We start from the raw sequence: 25,677 nt of genomic DNA, 5'->3' as shown, positions 1-25,677 counted from the left end.
GGTGCAAACGTTTAAACATCCATGTCTTTCCAAAATTCATGGTGAAACTTTTTGTTCACTGTAACAATCAAGAAATAAGCTGCTCAGAGCTTTGAGGGCCCCTCTGTGGCTGGGATTGAGGTCCTTACGATAAAGGCTTCCCACAGCATTTGGCCCTTCCTGCTCCTTCACTTCCTATCACGTACTCGCCTCCTCCATTTCAGCAGCGAGGCACCATCTGGGAAGGATCAGACCAGCCCCTCATCACACTGTACCTGCTGGTATATGGAACATGAACTTGTCTGCCTCAAGAACCAGGAGAAATGTCTCTACTATTCATAAATTACCTAGTCTGTGGTATACTACCTCAGCACTGCAAATGGACTAGGGTAAAGAACGCTCATTATAGTAATAGTAAAAACAACGGCTTTTGAGATTGGAAATATGTAACATGACAGGGGAAAGTCTGGGTCACAAGGGAGAGCCAACAATCCCCACGCAGGGCTGAGAGATCCCAAAGTGCCAATATTTTCAAAAGAAATTAGTTTCCAGAGATTCAGCTTTTTAACCATTGCGTTTCATCAAGAAGACTAAAAGTAGTCTTCCAAACATCACACGTTAGGCTTAACAAGAGGCAGCACACCTTAGTTTGTGAAAAGCAATACAGCTGTCAGTACCAATTTTACACCACAACTTTCTCTAAAAGTGAATAGTCATCCCTTCTTGCTAACTTTATACCTAAATGAATTATTACAGAGGGAGGTGTCTCTGTGTTTAAAAAGTGTATCTTGTTTTAGAATAATAATATAACTTTATATTTGAAAAAAATTAAATCTATAGTCCTAGTTTCTATATCACAAATTAAGAGTGAAAATATTCCTGGCAAGCAGAGTTTCACAGAAAAGAAACTCCAGCTGCACAGAAGCGATTGCAGATGGCAGGACCACAGGATGCTTCCCAGAGCAAATTCCACAATCTCTGGGGAAAGGTCAAGAACCACATCCAACACTACCCACAAGCACCTGGGCTTGAACTAATCCACACATTTATGACTGTGGCCAAAAATATTTAATACTTTAATTAACGTAAGTGAAAATAAAGGAGCCTTCCTGGCTTCTGAAGAAAAATCACTAGAATCATGTGTGTGCGCACACCTCTCCTTTTGATGGCTCAATGGCAATGAAGCACAGCATGGGAAGAGCTTCAGGGTAGTTCGATTCCTTCTGTCCTTGGGTCTACTCTGCCCAGTTTTTTCGCTGCTTGGATTTGGGGAGTTTCACTTAGAAGCTTGCCAGTGGATTGGACTGCAAAGTCCAACAGCATGGCCTCAGTAGTAAAAGCACTCGCTTACCTTCACAGTTTCCAAGTCTCCAGCTTTGGACGCTTCTAGAAGCCTGTAGTCAACATCAGATGTGCGTACAGGTGTACTTTCTGCATAAGAGAAGATTTATTGTTACTTTTTAAGATACTGCAAAGTCACTAAGGAGGGAAGACTATTTGGTGAGTGCAAAGAAATTAAGGCATCAGGAATTTCTAAGCTCTAATATGGAGTTGCCTTTAATATTTTTTTTTCCAATTGGAAGTTTTTCCTTCCTTTAATCTATATCTCTCCAAGCCAAATGTAAATAAGTACCGATACACACAATCCTCCATGCCCCTACTACTCTTTCCTCAAATATTCTAATAAAAAAATTGACCAAAGGGAATGAGGAAATTTGAAAACTGAAGATCAAGAATATATTTATGATACTTTGATTTATAAAAGCCATGTCAGTTCTGTTGTAGAAACCCATTGTTCATTTTTAATTTTTAGCTTCAATATAAAATTATTCCTGAAATCAGAATTATCTTAGAAAATATATTTGGTAAATAAAAATGGTCTGTATTTATAGACATCTGTTTAATTCACATTTCAGGGAAAGGTAATGTGTAATTGGAAGGTATAAGAATGTCAAATAAAATATAAATGGGCAGTCAACTCTAGAGGCTGGGACCGGTGGTGTAGCAGAGTGGGTAACACTGCCACCTGTGATACTGGCATACCATATGGCACCTGTTTGTGCCCTGACTGTTCCACTTCTGATCAAATTCCCTGCTAAATGTCTGGGAAAAGCAGCACAAGATGACCAAAGTATTTGGGTCCCTGCCACCCATGGGGAAACTTAGATGTGGGTTCTAGCTTTGGTCTGGTTCAGCCCTGGCTGTTGTGGCCACCTGGGGAGTGAATGTACAGTGGATCTTGATCTGTTTCTCTCCTTTCACTCCCTGCCTCTCTCTCCGGAACTCTGACTTTCAAACAAACAGTAAAAAACAGAAATCAAGAGGCTAAAAATTGAGGTATTTTGAATAATCCAATATAAGCCAATGAAAATTCATTTTGTTTACTCCAAATATTATAAATTGAAAGAAAACAACTTATATCATTCAAAGTATGGCCATGGACATTAGGTGTTGCTTTTGTAAGGAGTGCATACGCATATAATTTAAAAAGATTAAGCTCCATGAAACCTGCTATTTGGAATGAGTTTCATTTTCTGTCACTTTGGACAATGCTTAGTTTTTACATTACAAAGTGAGAACTGGTTTCCTTTCCAGTGTGTTTCAGACTTAAGATTGCTCTATCCTATGATCAGAGACACCTTTTAAAGCTCGCTGTCCAAGTGAGAAGATCAAGTGACACCATAAAGAGGTTCTACATTTCAGAAGAAACACTTCAGTTCTTATAGTTCAAAGTGCTTTGTTCAGGAGAGCAACTTTCAAACAGGAAGTGATGAAAATTCTTCAACAGAAGACAAACTATTTGACTATCATCATCCTACTAATATTTAACACATAAAATGCCAAGATTAAAGTGGAGAACGTTTCATAAAATGAAGCACTTTGTAAAATTAATTATTCCTTTAAAAAAAAAAGCTCCATTGCATCTCTGTTAGCTTGTGCAATTTATTGAGGAGTCAGATCTTGCACATCTCTACATTATTTTCCATGTGGGAAACAGTCACAAAACACCTGCTGAATTAACTTCCATACTAGTTTATTTTGGGGTTAATGTGAATATTGAACTTTAGTTTTTCCTTTTGTTGCCTTTATTGCTTCATCTATGTGCAAACTGCATGAAAGTTATTGCATTTACTGGTGAAAAAGTCCATGTGTATTATATCTCTATGATAGTGGCAGTTGATAAAGTTCACTGATTATTTATCAATCTGATACTTTTAATCAATCATTTAAACAAAATAAAATAGTGATTATTACCCTAAAATTTTGGACATAATATGGCAGAATTTTTGAATTCTAAGGACTTGTTGGAAGTTGGCAAATACCCACCTTAACACACAAATGTGCATATTTTCTCGTCAAACAAAACATTTTACGTAAATTTAAGAATGTTTCTTGAAAAAGGAAAGGTTAGTCCTCCTTAAAGCGTAGAATGAAAAAAAGCTAGATAATGGTTAAATTACTGTATTGATTGTTGAGTATATATGTATATGCACATATTGACCAAGGGATTTTGTAGTAAGGTAAATTTTATACTAACATGATGGGTATTTAAAAAGTGAAGTTAGGGTGGTACATGGCCAGGAGGTTAACCAGCTGCTTGGGACAGCTACACCCCATAGCAGTGCCTGGGATTCAGTGCCAGCCTCTCTCTCCTTCCAATCTGCCTTCTGGCTACTGCACCTGGCAGGTAGCACTTGGATTCCCAGTGCCTTGTGGGAGGCTCCTGGGTTTAGCCCAGCCTAGTCCTGACTGCTGCAGTCATTTGTGGAGTAAACCAGAACATGAGAGAGCTCTCTTGCTCACTAGTACTCTTTTCTCCTTCTCTCCCTCCTGGTCACCCACCTGTTCAAATAAACAAATACACAAGTACGCATTTTAAAAGCTGCAGTTAAAAAAGGAATTCGGGTAAAGGGAGAGTAACTGCTATGCAAAATACTGTATTACTAAGATCCTTTTTAAGTATATTAGCTTTTGTAGAATATGAAATTAAAGACTTCACCTAGGGTAAAAACAAAATTGACAATAGGGCTCTAATTTTTTTGTACAATCCTACTTTGGCTTACCAGTAGAAGAAACAAACAAAACAAAACAAAAAAACATTTCAGAGGCTGGAAGGCAGTTTTTAAAATTAGTTCTTTATTGAGTATTAGACTACTATCCTGGCAACAAATCTTAGCAGTTTATTTCGATTTGTTACTGTAACTGTGATTTTTAATGTTTAATTTAGTTGTCATAAGACTCTAAGTCTTCATCTGCGTGTATGATTACATGAAAGTAATGCTTATTACATGCCAGGATACACAATCCAAAAAAATTTGGGTCACAGTCTACCCTAAAAGTTTTGTCTAAAAGAATTGTGTGTGATGCTGGGAATACTTGTTATCTTTGCTAATATGGAAGCTACTGGTCACATGTGACTGCTGAGTGCCAGAAATGTAGTGTAAGGGATGAACGGATTTTCAGTTTATTTAATTAATTTAAATGTAGTTCAGTTGTAACTAGTGGTCTCCCAACCTAGAGAAAGTAAATTTTATGAAATGATGTTTTTCAATGGCTGATCATAAAATTCTACTCATTTTGTTATCTTTATTCTCACATTAATTTTGAAAACTATTTCTAGTAACTTAACAATGAAAACTTAAGATACATATCTATTATAAATATATATAATTAAATGCATAAATATTTATTTATCTGAAAGGCAGTGTAACAGAGAGGGAGAGACAGAAACGTTTCCATCCACTGGTACACTCCCCAACATGGCAGCACCTCACCAGGCAGAAGCCAACAGTTAGGGATTCCATTCAGGTCTCTCATGTGGGTGGCAGGGGCCAAGCACTTGGGGCATCTGCTGCATTCAGGGGTGTGCTAGCAGGGAGCCGGATCAGAAGCAGAGCAACTGGGACTCAAACTGGAGCCCTCAGGGGATGCACTGTCTCAGGTGGTAAGTTTAATTCCCTGTACCACAATGCCAGCCTCTACATTTTTATTAATATGACTGTCTAGCAACTACAGACTTTAAGCTTCGAAAGTCAATATCAAATTCAGTATTAATAAGTGTGTTTCAATGGGTCTTTAGGACTCGGAACAAAATCCCAACAACTTACTATTTATAATTTATATTATCAACACATTTTTTTTCAGGGACCACAGATATACTCTGAAATTGGATTAATAAATGAATTACTGCTGAAAAATTCAACTACATGGTCCATAGTTTATAGAAACAAAATTTCCTGGTAGAAATACCAGTTTCAAAAGTTATACTCTCAATTGCTTCTCGGCCTTTTGGCTAAGATCACGTGTAAAAAGTTATACTCTCAGGGACAGTGTTTGTGTAGTGCCAGATCCCAATCTGGAATGCCTGAGTTGGAATCCTGGCTCTTCTCCCCATTCCAGCTTCCTGCTGCCACACTGCTGGAGGCAGATGCTCCGGGTGCTGCGCTTCCTGTTATTCTCTCCCGGAACCCCACCTCTGGCTGCTGTGGGTATTCGGAGGTGCGAACCAGCAGACGGGAGAATGATCTCTCTTTCAAAGAATGAAATCAATAAAAATTTTAAGAAATATATTTTCCATCAAACAAGAAACAATTCCCATAAGGAAACAAAAATAAACCTTTTTGAAGGGCAAGACTAGACCATACATCTCTATTATTTACATTATCTTCAGATCAATTATTAAAAATGTACTGGTATGTTTAAAGTTAAAATTTTATATATAGATAGTCTTATTTTACACTCGATTTTAAAGTAGATTTGCCAAAATAATTGAAAACCTTAAAAAAATTTTATTTATTTATATTGTAAAGTCAGATTTACAGAGAGTGAGATCTTCTACGCTCTAGTTCACGCCCCACGTGGCTGCAGTGGCTGGAGGAGAGCCAATCTGAAGCCAGGAGCAAGGAGCTTCTTCCAGGTCTCCCACATGGGTGGGTACAGGGTCCCAAGGCTTTGGGCCGTCCTCGACTGCTTTCCCAGGCCACAAGCAGGAAGCTGGCTGGGAAGCAGGTCTGCCGGGATTAGAACTGGAGTCCATATAGAATCACGGCACATGCAAGATGCAGACTTTAGCCACTAGGCTACTGTACCAGGCCCATATGATTCATTATTTGTAACTGTAGAACTAATACACCTCAGCAACATTGAGAAGACATTTAAAAGTAGTTTGTGGCTCTAACCTGTTTGATTTATTCAATCCTTTCTCTCCCTCCAATTTGTTATGCACAGTAATATTAGAAATCTTAACGCAACAGCTGTACATTTGATTCATGGTTACTATTTACAGAAACCAGTAACATTTTGCATGAAATGATGCTTAGTAGAAAATTTTAAAAGTCAGAGTATTTCAACTGGAAACAATTTGTAAAAAATTACTAGAATTTATGGAGAAAGACAGAAACACTTCTTAGTCACAGAGGGTAACTACTTTAAGCAAACTTTCTGTTGCTCTGTAAAACAGGAAGTAAAAGTCATGTTTTTAACAGTTTAAGCTGATAATTCTACATGAGCAAGTTTCATTCCTTCCGAGATATCATAGGTAGGTTTTGCCTATGAAGACATCAGTTAATGTTCACTATGTAAGAACGAATTTTCATTAGGAAAATAAAGTCTACTGAGTAGTTTTCACAATACCACAGGCCGTGATTTCTGTGGGCCTTGGCAGACTCCGTGCTGGCATGCTGCAGTCACTCTCAACTGGACTTCACTTCCTGAAAGCCCTTTAACAACGTATGGGGTCAATCTGTCTTATGGTGTGGCCACATCCAAATTATTACTTAATAATTATTATTTTATTTCACCTACTGTTACTTTCCGCCCACATTATTTTGCGTAATTTGGGGAAGACAATGGTGTTGTCAGATCACAGTACCCATGAATGTCATTTTGGCATAGTAATGTAGATGCCACAACATTTGTTATAAAAAGTGGGTACTGTATCACGCAGAGTAAGAATCACATGACTCAGGGCCCTAAATCGGTAACTTTTTCCATTCTTCCACGTTTTTCTATCTGTCTGTAGCAGATATACTCCACACACAAAACCAAAAAGATAGCAGAGAAGACTCAATGATATTAAGCTTTTTTTAAATGTCATTAATCGTTCCTCAGTGGGTAGAATGTGTTACTTTTTCCCCTTTTAGGAATCAGGAAACCAGAGTCTATTTGCATATTAACGTTTGATCTTCTTCAACAAACTAAACAGTCAAAATACCCAGTACTGAACTAGGCAAATACTGTAACACTGAGCAAGATTTTGTAATTACATTTAAACCAGAAAAAGACAAAATAATTTCACATAAGTACAATGAAGAATCACAAAAGCAGGTCAGAACATTCTACATATAAGAACAATTAATTAAGCATCATTACCATATGAATAACTTAGAATTTTCTGTCTTTGATTGATTTTAGAGCCATTATTATTTTTACATGCTTACATGAGTCTTAAGTTATGTTTGATCACAACACCTGCAAGTCAGGTTTTCAATCATAAAATAAAAAAATGTGGTTCTTCTCAGGCTACCTACATCTCACACTACCAAAGAGAGATGGGGAAAGGTCAAATGCTAAACTGCAAGCAAGCACAGGTTGGGGGGGAGGGGGAAGAAGGGTTAGGGGAAACAGGCAGAGAAACGTTCTAAAGACCTACTTAAAGTAGGATAGCTTGTTGGTGTACTTCAGCGGAAATGGGCTAGAAAACACAAAACATATTGTTTGGACTCACCACTCAGAATCTGCTGCACTGCCTCATTCCCCATTTGTGCTGCTGTAAAGCCTTGTAGGGAGATGATGGAGGGATCTGAGCCGTAGCTCAGCAGGAGGCGGCAGGTCTGCAGGTGGCCCGCTAGGGCGGCTCTATGCAAAGCAGTCTGACCAAGGGTGTCCAGTGCATTCATCTGAAAAAAATCATCAAGTGGGAAAACAGAATTGAACATCTATTTTTGTTCCCTTCTGTACTTTTGCAAATAAATTCTTATGAGTGAAATCAACTATCAAAAGCTTTTAGGAAAATGCCATGGATATCCATTATGTAAATTGTGCTCACTGAATTTGCAGAAACATTTTCTTCCTTTTAGACATCCTGCTCTGACCGCCTGATTGAAAATGACAGCCTCCTCCTACTTCTTCCGTCCCTGAATGATCATCTATCTTTCTGCTTTCCAACCCTTGTCACTTTGCCAACAGCCAGAACATGTCTGTGAGGGCAGAGACTCTCATGACCACTCCTCGACAGCTAAGACGTGCACCAAGTACCTTTGAACAAATGGGTTTTATCAAGCTTATTCCCACAAAACATAAAAAGAATATATACACCAGGGTTGTCAAAGCAGCTGATTACATTTCCTTCCTAATTTCACGAATTTTCTAATTTTAGGTTGGATATCCCAAAACACTTGGGATCAGAAATATTTCAAATGTCAGGTTTTGGCTTCTTTGCACGAACAGAGAGTTATCTTGGGGAATAGGATCCAACTCTAAACATGAAGTTCATTTATGTTTCACATACACACATAGCTTGACGATAATTTTATACAATATTTTTAGTGTACCTGCTTTTTGATGTGATCCATCAAATAAGGTCAGATGTGGGATTTTTCACTGTGTTTTTAGTGTTTGAGTAGCTTTGGATCCTGAAGCATTTTGGATTTGAAACTTGTTAGTTAGGGATGCTCACCTTGGAATAGAATACTCCAGTTGGATTATAAAGGCAGTAAACCAAAAAATTACACGAGGACTTAAATACCCTATTTTTAAAGCCTTGAAGAATCATGCAGGAACAATGATAATTTTCTTAGTTTCAAGAATATGAAACTTGAGACAATGTGAAACTTTGGGTTCATGTTCATGATTTAGTCAAACATAACTGATTCTAACCTAGGATGTGATAGGATGTCACTACGAACACAGACCACTCCAGTCAGCCGAAGTCTGTGTTCGTTTAGCAGCTGCTTCTTTTGGACAAACTTCTTCTGAATTTATAAATGATGAGAACTAATTCACATTCAAGTCCTCCCTCCTCTAAGAAGTCTTCCTTGATTACTTGAAGCTTTGATTACTACCCTTCTGAATAGCTGTCAGTTTAGCATCTCTTTGTAAAACTTTATTTATTGAATTTCTATTTTCATATCAAAGACACAGAAGAGACAGTCTATCTGCTAATTCTTTCCCCCCATGCCGTGAACAGCTGGGATTGAGCCAACCTAAAGCATCCTGGAAATCTACCCGGGTCTCCCATGGGGGTGACAGGGACCCAAGTATTTGATCTGCTTTCTAGGGGTGCACATTAGTAGGGAACTCGATTAGAAGTGGAGTAGCTGAAACTCAAAGCAGGCACTCTGATACAGAACACAAGCATTTTAGAGTGGTGAGATTTATTTATTATTTGAAAAACAGTGAAAAACACAGGTCTTTCATTCACTGTTTCCCTTCCCAAATGGCTGTAACACCCAGAGCTGGGCCAGGTTGAAGCCAGGAATAGGGATCTCAGGACTCAAGTACCTGGGTTAATACTTGCTGCATCTGAAGTTGTATATGAGTAGGGCACTAGAACAGGAAGGAGAACTCAGACTTGAATTCAGGGACTCCAATAACAGGAAATGGGTATTCAAGAGTTGGCTGAACTGCTAAACCAAATATCTGCCCCTCCTCCTCCAAGCCCCTTCCAACTATATGTAATACTGGGAAAGTTTTTTATAGAGTACAACTAATGTTTAGTTAGACCATGGATTATGTTATATATATTACTGTCAGGTTGTTAACTGTTTCAGGTAAAGGTTCATCTAAATTCTTAACGATTATTACTCACAAAACTCACCATGAACCATCAATATATTGTGTCATAATGGTTTTCAGAAATATGGCTGTTTATAATGTAACAACATTAAAGTAAAGCCAACAGCACTCATCACTGGAAAAATAATGGGGTATACTAAACTGAAATTTCTCTATTAATATTTCTTTGCTACTCTTCACCACAGGAGAAAAATTTTGTTATGGACATTCTAATCATTAACATCTTCTCCCCCTGGAAATCGGATAAGAAATACACGAAATTATTGAATTACAGTAATGAAAATCCCCAATCAGCTTTTTAAATAATTGGAGAAATACTAAAATATAGACTGCAACAAGTTATTCCTCAGGCCAGAAAAATTATTATTTAATGCCTTCAAATAAAGTTGAACCCTTCAGCATGTCATTTCAAACCATATGCAATTTGCTCCTATGCCAACTTCCATTCCTACTGTCATTCTTCTTTTTTTAAGATTTATTTATTTTTGGGCCCGGCGCGGTGGTAAAAGTGGTTAAAGTCCTCGCCTTGCACGCCATGATCCCATATGGGCGCCGGTTCTAATCCCGCCAGCCCCGCTTCCAATCCAGCTCCCTGCCTGTGGCCCGGGAAAGCAGCAGAGGACGGCCCAAAGCCTTGGGACCCTGCACCCATGTGGGAGACCCGGAAGAGGCTCCTGGCTTCGGATCGGCATAGCATCGGCCGTTGCGCTCACTTGGGGAGTGAATCATCGGACGGAAGATCTTCCTCTCTGTCTCTCCTCTCTGTATATCCGCCTTTCCAATAAAAAAATAATAAAAATAAATCTTTAAAAAAAATTTATTTATTTTTATTGAAAAGGCATATTTTAGAGAGGAGAGAGAGAGAAAGACCTTCCCTCAGCTGATTCACTTCCCAAAGTAGCTGCAAAGGCTGGACATGAGCCTATCTGAAGCCAGGAACCTGGAACTTCTTCCGGGTCCCCTATATGGGTACAGGGTCCCAAAGCTTTGGGCCGTCTTCTACTGCCTTCCCAGGGCACAGCAGGGAGCAGGATGGGAAGTGGAACATCTAGGACAGGAACTGGCACCCATAAGAGATCCTGGTGCATACAAGGCAAGGACCTTGCCATTAGATTACTGTACTGGGCCCCCTACTGTCATTTTTCATCACAACCTGATAGGTCTGTTATGCCACAGCTTTATTATATTACAATGAAGCACTGCTATACAATGACAATGGTAGTTTCTAAAGTCATTGCTAAAAGTATGCCTTGCCTTTGGTCAAGATTATCCCTGAAAATGCATGAACAGACTATATTATAGAAAGGTAATGAAAGTTCTCTATAAACTTCTAGTCGGTTTCTCTCCATTGTCAAAGCAGATCCATGGATCTAAGATAAGGTACGCACAGTGGTGTTAAACATTCAAAACACATTATAGATGAAGGAGAGTCTGTTTATAAAATACATATGGTAGAATTGAGCATAACACATAAAATCGCAGATCCAATTCTTCCATCTATTACTTGGGACATGTCCTCATAAATTGAAATGCAAATTGTAAGCTAGGTAAGAGCAATGATTATGATGCAGTCCTAAGTGCCACTTTTCCCTATGCCAAATCTCAAGAAACAAGGCTAAGGACATAGCTGCTGCTTTATAATGTCTTCTAAGTGAATGAAAACATAAAGTGAAACATGGAGGGTTATTAGAGTTAGCTGATGAACAAGACTTTCTATATCCAGCTGAGAATTTCCCAACCATTAAATAAGAAGTAATTGGTAACTCTAGAAAGTTGACAACTTGATCACACACTGACATGGTATGTCCTCTTCCCTCTGGCTGGCTTATATTGGGGCATTTATTCATTACTATAGGTGGCACTGTTTTCTTCTTGTATTTCAGAAAACCAAATTTCCTTAGACAAAGTGTAAGACTGTTTGACATAAAATTGGCTTTCAGTAAATGTAGAATCTTTTTAAATTATAAAAGGGCAGTATCATTTCCCCCAAGCTTAAAAAAGTGTCATCAATAGAAGAACATCAATGGAATGCTTTACCACACAACAAAACTAAAGTACTAACAGAAGTCACTGAAGAGCCGTCAGTGAATAATATCATAAAAGTATTCACTGCATGGAAACGAACATGGTAGCAATACTTCCACAATTTGGTTATACGCCATACCACCAGCTTGAAGACTCGGTAAGAGGAAAAATAGTAAATAGACATCATGTAATGGTTTTGTGATGATTATTTTTCACTAGAAGTAAATGTCAAATTTCTTAAATCTTTCCATATTAGGATTCCAGGTTTTCGTTTTCTGATGACAAGATGAATGGAGGCAGGCATTGTGGTGCAGGGGGCTGAGTCATTGATATGACTCCATTCCGTATCTGAGTGTTGGTCTGAACCCCAGCTACTTGCTGCTAATTTAGTTTTTCCTAATATCTACTGAAGCCAGCAGATTACAACTGCACCCTACCATTCATGCATGTGGGAGACCCAGATGGGAGTTCTAGGCTCCTGGTGTCAGACTGCCTCAGCCCTGACTGCTGTAGGCATTTGGCAAGTCAATTAGTGAATGATTTTCTTTAACTCTCCGTCTCTCTCTCGCTCCTTCTCTCTCTCAAATAAATGAAATCTAAATAAATAGACATGTACAGAAAAGATGAGCGGGACAGCTACATTTTTTAAAAATAGAGAATATACTTTAAATAAAAACCCCAAATCAGGAAACCAAAGGAATTTGTTTGTTAAACAGAAATTTAATTAATTCAAAATGTACATAAGAGGCAAATCCTGAAAACCTGAAAAAATTAACAGGAACAAGATCTTTGAGGTGTACCTTAGAGAGGATTCAGCTTTTATTCTCACAGCATTTGGAGACCTAGGAAAACTTTGGAACAGACAGGTGGGTGAACAGAATTCAGCTTTAGGGAGGTAAGATATTTCCTAGGAAACTATCTTCTATCAGAAAATCAATTACAGAAGAGTACTGTAAAATCGCTGGTATGTCATTAAGCAATAGCCAACCAGATGAGCCTTTCAAGATCTTTGTGACAGCAGATGGTGTGGAGACAATATTTCCTACCTTCAAGCCCAAATGGTTTTACCATGGCTGCTCCTTGTTCCCCAGAGACAGGCTCTGCCTACCGGGACACAGGCCTGTTTCAGATCCCTAACCCGGTTCCAGTTTGGTAGATGGGAGTTCAAAAATGGTTGGTAAACAAATTGCTCATAAGAGCAAAAATTCTGTGAATTATGGTGATAACACTACTTGCAATACACTATTTTGTACAGTGAATAAACATCAGGGACTACTAAACTACTCCAATTTAACTCAGACTGGGGAAATCCCAGTTTGCAAAATCACTTGGTGCGACTCTGCCAGGACAACCGCAGGTGGGATTTGAAATTCAACAAATCTATGGCAGGCTAATTTTTATATCAATCATTCTGTATGGCCTGTGAATGACATTATAAATACCCAAATACTCTTAGCAAAAAACGGTTCCCTAACCTGTGATCTAAAAAACCTATGCAATCCTCTTTGACTGGACAATGAGGGGGGGAGAGGAGTTAAATGTCAGTGTTTGCTGAAATGCTTAATATTAAAAACAATCAATTCACTGCATCTGTTATAAAAGTTCAATTTAATTTGATTCTGAAGTTCTTAAGGGTATTTACAGGTCATTATCCTTGCCGATTTCAGTACGTAGTTGAAGTACTTCTGGTGAATAATAAAAGAGGCCAAATGAATGCTAATTCAATTCTTAGCTAGAATTTTGATATGGTAATTGCTGCATTAACTTTAAGGCTTTTTAATCCTTTACGTGTTATAAATCCAATGACAGGGTATGGAACTAGATCTTGGTGTGCCAGCTGAACTTGAATATATTATTATTTATAAGCCTTCAAACTTCTTGCGGAATTTTATTATTTTTTTTTCTTTTTTCTTTTTATAATTTATTTATTTATTACAAAGTCAGATATACAGAGAGGAAGAGAGACAGAGAGGAAGATCTTCCGTCCAATGATTCACTCCCCAAGTGACCGCAATGGCCGATGCTTTGCCAATCCGAAGCCAGGATCCAGGAACTTCTTCCGGGTCTCCCATGCGGGTGGCAAGGTCCCAAGGTTTTGGGCCGTCCTCTACTGCTTTCCCAGGCCACAAGCAGGGAGCTGGATTGGAAGTGGAGCTGCCAGGATTAGAACTGGCGCCCATATGGGATCATGGCGTGTTCAAGGCGAGGACTTTAAGCCGCTAGGCCATGCTGCCAGGCCCTATTGTTTTTTTTCAATGTCTATTTTTCTCTACTTGAAAGGCAGAGTGACAGACATAGGGACAGAGATTTCCTAAATATCCACAACCACCAGAACTGAGCAAGACAGGAGTCAGGACTGTCCTCTGGGTCTCCAATGGGGGTGAGTGGATGACAGAGGCCCAGGACCTTGTTCCATTATCTGCTGTCCCCACCCTAGGATGCATCAGCAGGAAGCTGGATCAGGAGCAGAGTGGCTGGGACTCCAGTTCGCACACTGAGAAGGGATGTAGCTGTCACAAAGCAGTGTCTTATATTAAACTGCTGCAGCACAATATGCAGCTTTCACGTGCAACAGTGGGGAGAACAACCACGCTCCATGTTCCTCAATAAAGCAGACCGGTATTACAGTGCTGTGCCTTTCTTTGTTAAAGGGGATCTCACTTTGTTCCCACACTCTCAGAAATACAAATTGATTAGACTAGATGCTGTGAATCAAGTGGCTATTGTTAAGAAGTCTGTCCCATTCATGCTTTCCTTTTCTCACTCCTGACAGCCTGTGCCAGGTACAGGTGATATACCTTTAGATCATGTAAAATGAGGTTGAAAGGAGAATCAAACAGAAATTTCAGTCTGTAGAAAGAAGAATAAACCATGCTATGCAGAGGCTGGGGGGAGGGGAGCAATGCCAAGGTATCTAACAGTCTCCGAATTTCTTGTCAAGTTCAACTACAATTCATACAGATTATTTCTGAGGGTTAACCACACTGACAACTCACAGATGTAACAGCTATACATTTATATTAGTTAGAAAATAGATTCTCAATTGTATTTTTAATTTAGAGTCCGTTATATGCCACAGGTGACTGAGATATCACTTAAAACACTGGCCGCTTCGGACGTTACTTAGATATGATTGACTCTCCATAAAAGACGTCTAATATCTTTAAAAGCATCTGAACATCTCGGGGCTAAAAGAACCTATTTATTAATCCACTTCTAGAATAGTATAATAAAACCCATATAATGAGCTAACATTTTCACCCAAAGTGAACACACTTGTAAGCACTTCTCAATGTGAGAAATAAGCCCATTAAGTGTGAATTTCTATTGTCACAATATCTTCTCACATACAATATGAATAAATCTGTCAAATTAAAATATGAGCAATCAAAGAAATTCCTTCATGTTGCATGCCCTTAACAGATGAACACTAATGACAAAAGAGCAATGTTTGATTTATAGATAAAGCATTTCTGAATTAAGCTTTGTGCTTTTAAGAATAACAGCATATGCAGCTATGGCATAATTCAATAACAGCAGACATTTCAGCAATGGTGAAGGTGGATTGCCAGGGTAGAGGAACAAGAGCAAAGAAAAAAATTTCCCCACCAAGGATAAAATCTTGTCTTTCCTATCAGGCTTTTACTCATCTTACAGAACAGGGCATGGCAATCATTTTTTTAAAAAAATATAGCAGTCTATTCCCAGTAAAAGTAGATTTCTGTCTTGCAATACATCTAGTATAACCCTCCTTTTCTTATTGGCTGTTTGTCTTATAACCTTTGGCTGAACCTGTCTGCTTGCCCCTCCATGTCTAAAACCAACCTTTCCACCTGTTCTGTATCCTGAGAAAAACCACCGGTAGGGACCACATCAACAGGATTTTCTGTTGTAACTTTTTGCTGGACTTGTCACCTGGGAGGCACCAGTAAGCAGTGGTGGGCAGTGTGAATGAGGCTACAGGTTAAGGCTATAGGTACCACTGGGTGGCTCTCACTGGACAGCTGTGTTTCTGCTCTCAGTGACCTCTCTTCCTTCCTCTGCGTGGAAGAGTGGAGAGTGGGGGAAACCATCTCCCCATGTGCCACTAGTCCCTTCTCACTCCATGCTGATTAAATGCTGCCTATACCTTTGTAAGTATTTCTTTTGTTAGGCCTTTTGTGGAGTTTTTACTTTGAGTTTGCTGTTTCTTGCCAAGAATGCAGCCATTATACAAACTTCTACTTCTGTATCTTTAGAATACCTTACAAAGCTACCAAAGCCCTCATGTGAAAACTAGCAAATGAAATGTTTCCGTCTGAATTGATTTCTTTGTGAACATGGGTCACCTACTCCTTTTTAACATTCCCACCTGTACTCAGTAGATTCTGTGACAAAACTTTTAGTTTCCTCCTTCAATCACTGCTCTATAGACAGATTATTCTCAAAACCTCTTAGGTTAACCCTCAATCTTTCTATGGTTCTCTACCAGAGAGCCTACCTATGCTCACAACAAATGTATGACTACTATGTAAATGATTTCAATAGATCTTACTAATGCCAAACTCTCTTAAGTTGCATTGTCATATCCCTAGTTTTTGGTGTTATCTAAATGTCCATCTATTACAAACTTTTTATCAAACCATACAGGCTATTTTTCTCTAGCTTTCTAAGTCCTTTTCTATGTCCACTCTAATACCCAATTCATTCCTAAGTATTAAAATCATCCCTTCTTAAGTGGCTTTCATCTTTTTCTTCCTCTTTTACTAGTTACACCATTAAATCAATTCAGGACTAATCAAATTTGGCAATTGCATTTCTTCTGAACTGGCATTTTCCACAGTAATATGCAGTCTTAATCATTTCACATGCTAATGAGGATTAAATGTGTTACACAAATTACACAAGTAAATGGAAATAAACAGTATAGAAGCTTTTGAAAAGACAAATATGGAAAAATGCTCACAGACAATAGTAATTAATGCATTGCTTACATACTAATATTACTATGTTTTAATATATAAAATCATTGGAGTTTTACAACAGTACTATAGGCAAGATACATGTTTTTTGCCTATCACTGATAGATCAATTGAGGCTCAGGAAGATGTAGTATGAAGTCACAGGACTATAAAGTAGAGGATTCTAAACTCAAAAAAGCATGTCTACTAGGGCTGTCTGTGCAGAACATTTAATTTCATTTGCATAATGAACCCAAAGTTTGTTTTCATTACAAACCTTTGGGAAAAAGGGCATTTTGACTCATAAACATATTACTAAGTTCTATGACAAATTAGATGATGACAATTAGTCTCCCTCTACATTTCTTCTACGTGAGCCTGAGAAATCAACCCATTAAGGGGATGGGAGGGCAGTGGGGTGCTGGAACCAGCATAAGCAGATTGAATCATAATCAAAGGGTGATAAGCACCTTGTTCAGAAGATGCTTCCAGAATGAAATGGAAACAGTGACTTGCCTGAAAATCAGAAACCATGAGTTCCTCAGGGGTGAGGAGGGGGAGAGTGTTAAGAGAAAACTGGAGGCTGATAGTAGCTACAAAAGTTTTTTTAATGGGCGTTTTTGCTATGACATTAATTCCCAGACACACCCACCGTGCGGGACAGCATCCTGCCCAGGAACAAGGGAGTAAGTGAATGGGGGTGGATGTGGCCTCTGTGATCTCAGAGTACCCAGGGCAGTTCTGATCAAGTGACTCATCACATTGATGAAATCTTTCACGCCCCCCCCCTCCCCATTTTAAAGCGCCGGTTAGCAAAGTTCTCAATTCAGCTGAAGTCTAGCAGAAACACTAGGGAGTCTAGGCAAGTCTAGAAGCCATTCTGTCTCACTAGCAGAGCGTTTAAAATGACACGCACCTCACTGATGAACTAAAATATTATTGATGAGAATGTATTATGTACCTGAAGGGCAGATAAAGATTGAGAGCCACAAAACTAGATAATGTTAGCTAGGATGCTTAGAAAATAATGTTGCTTTACACTGAATGCTTATGAAATAACATGACTCACGGGAGATGATACATTTATTATTTTCCTAAAATTATTCATAATTTTTCAAGAGCATAATAAATGTCATAAATATTTACAAATGGACATGCCAACAATAAATGTATGACGCCCCTACTATAGCAGAAAGCCTCCTAAGCTTAGTATTTTCTGTTTGACAGGGCAGGTATAATAAGGCAGTCGTTGTACCTAAAAATAAGTAATAAATCTGTAGAACTCTGTTCCTTTTTTTTCCCAACTGTATTCTATTTTTTTTTTTTAATGAAAATCACCAAATGCTCTTTTAAAGTAGTGATTTCAAATTTTTGGATCACGTGCTCAGTAAAAAATGTTTTGAGAACTGTCAAAATACACACGTGTTCATTTGTAAAGTACATCCAAGGAGTGCTACACTGGATTTAAAAACTCTTATGGACATGAAACTCTGAAGGATGAGATGATGATGATGAAATAATTTTAAAAGCCTAAAATATTTTAATTAAAAATGGTACAAAATACCTGTGAACTTTATTTTTTAAAGATTTATTTATTTTTATTGGAAAGTCATATATACAGAGAGAAGGTGACAGAGAGAAACAGAAAGATCTTTCCATCTTTGGTTCACTCCACAAGTGACCACAATGGCTGGAGCTGTGCCAATCCGAACCCAGGAACCTGGAGTCTCTTCTGTGTCTCCCATGTGAGTGCAGGGTCCCAAGGCTTTGGGCTGTCCTCAATTGCCTTCCCAGGCCACAGCAGGGAGATGGATGGGAAGTGGAGCAGCGGGGACATGAACTGGTGCCCATATGGGATTCTAGAGAGTGCAAGGTGAGGATTTTAGTCACTATGCTACCTGCACTGGGCATCAGTTTTTAAAATTTTAAAAATCTTACATGAAACTGTGTCAGAGATTTGAGGGTCTGGGAATTTCAGTTTTTGACAGCAGGGTCGAATTTTCTGAAAAGATTTCACAGAGATATAGAGCCAGTGAAAGCAGTGCATTGCTAAACTGTGTCTTCTAAATTATGCTTACATTTTAATTGAAATTCTGCCATAATGTTCTATCTTAAATTTTGAGATTTTTGGCAAGTTTTTAGGAGATGTTATATTGTGAGGGTTTCAAAAGGCTTAAAAATCACCTAAATCACCTACATACAAACCAGGTAATCTTTTTTTTTTTAACCAGGTTAGAAAATCCTGCTTTCATGTCTCTTGTTTTTATAGATAAGATGGTCTGATGACACATTAATATAAATTTTTAGAAAAATCACAATGGTGAACCTTTTCTACAAATCCATTTGCAAAATGTGTGTTCATTTATAAAAGTTTCCTCTCTGAAGCAGTTATTTCCTCATTCACTCTAAAGCACAGCTGGAGCCAGTGTGGTAATACAGCATGCTAAGCCATGACCGCAGTGCTAGGATTCCATATCAGTGCCTGGGTGAATCTGTGCTGCTTCATTTCTGACACAGCTCCCTGCTGATGCTCCTGGGAAAGCAGAAGACAGCCCAAGTACTTGGGCTCCTGCCACCCATGTGGGAGATGTGGACAGAGTTCTAGGCTCCTGGGTCAGGTCTGACTCAGTTCTAACTATCACAGCCATTTGAGGGGTGAACCAGTAGATGGAAGATCTCAGTGTCTCCTTCTCTCTCTTTCTAATTCGGGCTTTTAATTAATAAATAAATAAATAAATCTTAAATTAAAAAAGAAAAAACAGATGGATTGTTTCTTTATACAAAAGTACTTTGTAACAGTAGTCATTTATCATCACAGATGATTAGTAAATCTAAATTCTCTTAAGAAAAGTCTTAACAACTGAGTATTACTACTCTTTAAGATGAAAAGTCTACTATTTAAGATAACAGTCCGTAAATCAAATAGACACATATGAAGTACAGTATGCCACATAACATGATGGGAGTGAACAGATTAACTGATTTTACCATTAACATTCCCTCTATACTGTGGAAATCCATTCTTCCTCAGAAAGGTCTGGTATCTGCCACGACTCAGCTTGGTGGACTCCCTAGACCCCAGGCAGGCATCAGCTTCAATCTCACCATTAAATACTAGTAACACTTAGAGGTAGGCATTGGTGCCGTACTTAAGCCACTCCCTGGGATGGTTACACCCCACTCTGCAAAGTCTGGGTAACGTGTTCCGGCTCTGCTTCCGATTCCAGCTTTCTCCCAACGCATTCTTTGAGCGACAGCAGATGGGGGCTCCAGTCTGTGGGCACTGCTACAAACATGGAAGATCAGGACTGAGACCCATGTGTCTGGTTTCAGCCTGGTGCAGCACCAGATACTGCAGGTATTTGGGGTAGGTACCAGCACACAGGAATATCTATCTCTTTGCCTTGTAAATAAATAAATAAAAAATCCGGTAAACCTTAATTTCCTTACTCTTCAATGTAAAATTATAAATTAAATTTTAAATATTTCCATCAACATCCAAAGGCAATCATCTCAAACACTTCTTTGGAGACTAATGCTTTAAATATACACTCTCAGGGACTTAAAAATTTGCAAGTGCAAGTTGCTGCTGAAAATAAAAATCAGTTTGCTTCCTTCTATCCTCTGTTGTGTTTCAGATTATGCCATTCACATAATGTCAATCATTTTTTTAAAAAGTCATATTCCTTTAGTCTAAGGGTGTATTTAGAGAAAGAATTTTCACTACTTATTTCAAGGAATGCAAATACTCTCTAAGTCAGGCTCCTTGGGCAGTCATTTACATAAATGTTCTGACAAACCATCAGAGAAGCAGCAGGCCTGTTAGCAGCCAAGGCCTGCGCTGCTCCGGCACGCACATCCAGCATGAGCCTCACCTTGGCACCGTGCTTGTGCAGAACCTCCATGACGTCATTGTGGGCTCTCTCTGCTGCAACGTGCAGTGGGGTCATGAAGCTGCCAGAAAGAGAAAAGAAAGGGTCACCTCCACTCTACGTTTATTGTATTTCCTCTTTAACAGTGAACAGCTCCTTCCCCAATTATACTTACTCTTTGTTTTTCTCATTCACATTTGCTCCTTTTCTAAGTAACAGTTCTGTCACTTGCTTTCGTTTGGGATGCAAAGAAGCCACGGCACAATGCTATAGTGGAAACAAAACTAAGTTAATAAGCTTTTCACAAGTAGTTTTCAGAATTAACTAGTACCTGTTGATTATTTAGAACATGATTAGTCCTGAAGTATCAGAACACAATGATAAATTTTACCTTCTGGAGATGAACAATATTCTTTCTAAATAAATTAAGAGTAAAAAACTTAAACCTTTAAATAAAATTATGTTCTTGTTAATGTTAAAATAAATTTTCTTTTCTTTAGCTAACGAATAATTATCCAGTATACTAATAATGAAAGCACACTGACACAGAAATTTCCATCTAAAATACTCAAGGCTTCATTAGGATATAGGTCAATCTTTCGCAGCTTCCCCCTTAGGCATACTGTTACCACTATAGGATAATAAGCTTATATCCTAGGGATTGGTTAAGACTCAGGGAGTACGTTACAGGAAGAAAAGTTCTCAGAAATTTTATATGTTAAAAACAAAATGTACCTTTTATATTCTTCTTTATCTTAATGTTTGGGAGTGGGGAATGTGACACAGTAGTTTAAGCCCTTGCCCCACATCACATTGTCTGACTCAGTCCCTGCTACCCTGTGTATCTGATCTGACTATGTACTATTGCATCTGGGAGGCAGTGGATGATGGCTCATATACATGAGCTCCTGCCAACAGTAGCAGATTCTGATGCAGTTTCTGATTCCTGGCTTTAGCTGGCCCATTCCTGGCTGATGTGGGCACTTGGGGAAGTCGATCAGTGCAAGGAAGATTTCCCTCTTCTCTCTCATTCTACTCTTCAAATAAGTAAATCTTTATAAAATTATATTAATATTTGTATTAAAATGAAAAGCTACTTACTTGCATCATTCTTTTGGGCAATTATATTGAACGTTGATCACTATAAATGAATACTTTAAAAAGGTGATATGTAATTCTTGGCATAAACTGTGCAGCTTGAATCCAACTGAACCCATTTGAAGAACATGGATTGCAGTGCACATACAGTTGTTGTAGTTTTGCTTGTGAATATTTCAATGCTTTCAGCAAAGGTTGAGTAAAATTTGACTAGATATGAGCAACAGCATTGACTGAGAAATATTCAGAAATGGTGATGTAGGTATTTAAGCTCTGAATTAGAGAACTATCATTAACTAGCCTATGCTTTTGTCTTAATGCAGTTAGTGGTATAGAAAATACACAAATATTTCTGAAGGCTCATTAGAAGAAAAACATGAACGATTTTAAGGACGCTATTCATGTCATCACTTTCAGGATGAATACAACCAGCATTTTGAATATAACTGCTCAAAAAGAAGATCTATTTGAAAATATATCTTACAATTTTCTACAGGCAAAAAAGTATAGGAGTTGATCTAATGAATTCAAGAAAAAGAAGATTCTATGAGGAAAACCATATATTGCATACTTTAGAAGCACTGGCTTGTAAATTTGTTATACTAAGTTATGCTAAATTTATATAAAGACAAAGGTAAAAATAATTGCCAAATGAAGATTGACTAAATGTATCTCACTGATGAAAAGTCATCACTTGAACCAAATCTAAAAATCAGGGTAACCAACAAAGTGTAAATCGTTGGCAATTCTCCAGGTAAAGTTAAGGTTTCTGAAATGAAAGACATCCTTTGTGCTTCTACTGCACAGACCCAGAGAGAAGATGAGCAACATCTTACCAATGCTGTTTCATGAGACTGCGGTTGTTTGAAATTAATGATTTCCAAAGCAAGAGTTTTTTTCACTTTGGCTAGATCTGCTTCTCTGGCTGCTTGCAGTAAAGAATGACCTTTAAATTCATCTGTCAATGAAATAATGGTTGACATAAGATTTTAAATACATAAACTATCATGATTATAAATAAGTAGGAAAAACAACCATTTTTACATATTCCTCTACTTTTAACAAAAGAAGCAACACAATAATGACAGGAATGCAGGATAAAGGTGTGGATTACTGTAGAGTCATAAAGATGTATATACAAAGACATTTCCTGAAATAACACTTTAAAACTTGCAACCTCAAATCTATCTAAAGAAAACCAGGAGCCAGCACTGCAACACTGCAGAAGGAAGTTCCAGGCTCTTAGTTTTGGTCTGGACCATGTGGGACTGATGCAGCCACTTCAGGAATGAATCAAAGCATGGAGGATTTCTCTCACCACCGCTCTTCCGCCCCTACCACCCTCCATTATTCTGCTTTTCAAATAAACATACAAAAATTTAAATATATTAAAATAAGACTGTGTAATCTTTCAGGGCTTGGGAAATAGTGAATGCTCTAATATTTTAATATAATCCATTATTATCAATGGCCCATGATCTCAGATATTCTTCCCTGGTTTGTACACTGCTGTACAGTGTGCAATGTCTAGCATACAGTAAGCATTCATAAGTGGTAACTGACAGAACACTGTCATTAGCCTTAAAACAATAGCAGCAGCAGTAGTGGCAGCAGTAACCCACTGTACCCTTAACAAACTAATATTAGGTGTGAGGAAATATAAAAGATACATAGTATGCATACGTAAGATTGCTGTGGAAGTTATGAAGGTAAAAATGTATGATTAGAACTGAAGATTATAAAACAGTGTTCTTGTATAAAAGGAAGAATGACATCTAAGTTAGATAAACTGTAGCCCTAATAAGTGTGGAAAGGAGCTACTGCAATTTCCATCAAGCAATATTGACTTTAGGATGCAGATACCTACAAGTCAGCCTCTCACGGAGCTCAGGAGTTGGAGCCATGTCCACAGCACTCTTGCCATGGCAATTGACTAATGTGGGGTCAGCGCCATGGCTAAGTAACAAAGAACAGACTTCCACACGATTCTTGGAAGCTGCCTCATGTAGTGGAGTAAACTGCCAAAGATCCATAGCGTTAACGCAGGCTCCATGCTGGATCAGGAAAGAAAGTTTTATGTCAGTAATCATTTTGCTGGATCAAATGAAACTCACACAATATTTCATTGTAAATTGCAGTAATCACTTTCTGAATGGAATAAATTTGTTTTTTTAATTTCAGATGTTAAAAATAGCTTAAATTAAGCATTTCAAAAATTTTAAGGCAATGGTAATTTCTAAAATTATTTTATTCTGTTAAAAATCGTATTGATCAAGAAACACAAGATAGGACAAATTCCCTCCACCCCCTTAAAAAATACAAAAGGTACTTGATTAAAAAAATGTGAAAATGGTATTTTGCTTTTTGATGTATTTTCTCTTACCTTTAGCAGCAGTTCTGTGACTTCATAATGTCCATATGAGCATGCATTATGAAGAGGCACAAGTCCACTAAATTAGAAAAAGACAAATTAAAATACTTGAGCTTTGGAAAATTTACAGTCCTATCTATGGAATACCATGAAACAAATCCCTCCAAATTATATTAAACTATCTCTATTTAATTATGAGAATTAGAAATCTAATGTTCATATCATGTATATATTTATGGTTTTTTGTTGTGAATCTTTAAAGCTTAAGACAAAAACATCAATTAGAAGAATATTTAGAAGCAAAGAGGAGATCATGTGCTGATAACTGTATAAGTATCAACTGTTTACAGGAAACAAAATTTAGTCGGTAGTGAATTGAAATTTTCTTGCCACTTTAATTCACTTTCAAGATAATTTCTAGCATAAGATTTAAATATCCAAACTTAAAATTTGCATGTTAAAGTATCCTATTTGTGAGTCAGAACCCCCCTTTTTCCTGGTGATACAGAGATATCATCAGAGATTTTACACGCTTACACTGTTAGGACACCAATCACATAAGGCACAGAACCTGGTTCAGGCAAAGGAGAAGAAGCAGCACTGAGAAGAGCAGATTTAAATGGATGCATTTCCCTTCTTATAAATGTCTCAAGTGCCAGATTCATTTTGATGGTTTTTGATGTGGAGTGTGTCAAGTGAAAGAAATGTACTCGAGGGCATCTCTTCTTTATGCTGCCAATCACAGGAGAGCAAAGTAATCTGTCTCAGCTGACACTAACAAGAAACGTATATGGGATAACAGCCCACTGCTCCTGTGAGACAAGATATGAAACCAGCACAAAGTTTTCTAAAGTTCATCTATTGAGAAAACAAATGATACAACTGCTTTCTGAGCTCCCATCCATGCCCTTCCCATATTTTCCTGTGTAAGGTACCCATAGGTCATACTTAGCTCAGCTACCCTGATGCAGCTACCCATGATTTCATCAGGGAAAATCCTCCCACCAAAACAGCACTGGGACTTCCTAATACTTTATTAATTACAAAAGATAATCCTTTAATACCTGAGAAATATGGTAATTATGCTACTAGATTAAAATAATTTTGAATTTGTTTTTCTGAAATGCTCTTTAGGAACTGAAAGATAATTATTGTTTTGATTCTCAAAAACAAAATTTAACTTCAAACAGCAGAATGGCTATACAATTAAATGACTGGAAATTATAAGTATTCTTAATAAGTGGGTATATAATAATAAAAATAATCTTGCTATTAAACTTGTCTAGTGCTTAAAAATTTAGAAGGTGATGAAAATAGGTGTAATAACTCAAAAATGAGATCACTAAGAGGAAATAAATCTTTACTCCTACCCTTTGTCTTTCGCATGAACATCAGCACCATGCTGAAGAAGTAGTTGAACTATTCGAACTCTGTTGTAGCCAGCTGCTAGATGTAAAGGAGTAGACTGAAAAAGAGAACACACATACATTCCTTTGTCAGGTCAATACATTCTTGCTTTGTCAGTAGAATCTGTAGTCAGATTTAAACAGAAGGAAAATTAAGACAAAATACTGGGTTGAAATGCCAAAACTTCACC

At 37.9% G+C, this 25,677-nt stretch overlaps 1 protein-coding gene across 1 annotated transcript in view; it reads right to left on the bottom strand.

Annotated features, from left to right (window-relative positions):
- TNKS (tankyrase) overlaps positions 1-25,677 on the bottom strand; it is a 161,831-nt gene that overhangs the window by 43,794 nt on the left and 92,360 nt on the right. The window contains exons 6-13 of the mRNA XM_040965836.1: positions 25,451-25,545; positions 24,093-24,159; positions 23,577-23,763; positions 22,546-22,667; positions 20,787-20,878; positions 20,615-20,693; positions 7,706-7,877; positions 1,331-1,410 (exon numbers count right to left, since the gene is read on the bottom strand). Of these exons, the coding sequence (XP_040821770.1) occupies positions 1,331-1,410; positions 7,706-7,877; positions 20,615-20,693; positions 20,787-20,878; positions 22,546-22,667; positions 23,577-23,763; positions 24,093-24,159; positions 25,451-25,545 (894 nt within the window). The remainder of the gene's footprint in view (positions 1-1,330; positions 1,411-7,705; positions 7,878-20,614; positions 20,694-20,786; positions 20,879-22,545; positions 22,668-23,576; positions 23,764-24,092; positions 24,160-25,450; positions 25,546-25,677) is intronic.

The sequence above is a fragment of the Ochotona curzoniae genome, unplaced genomic scaffold (genome assembly GCF_017591425.1).
Source record: "Ochotona curzoniae isolate NIBS_2020 unplaced genomic scaffold, NIBS_Ocur_1.0 scaffold_4505, whole genome shotgun sequence".
NCBI classification, from domain to species: domain Eukaryota; kingdom Metazoa; phylum Chordata; class Mammalia; order Lagomorpha; family Ochotonidae; genus Ochotona; species Ochotona curzoniae.
The sequence above is the reverse complement of the archived record's forward strand: the minus strand, read 5'-3'. Positions and strand labels throughout refer to the sequence as shown.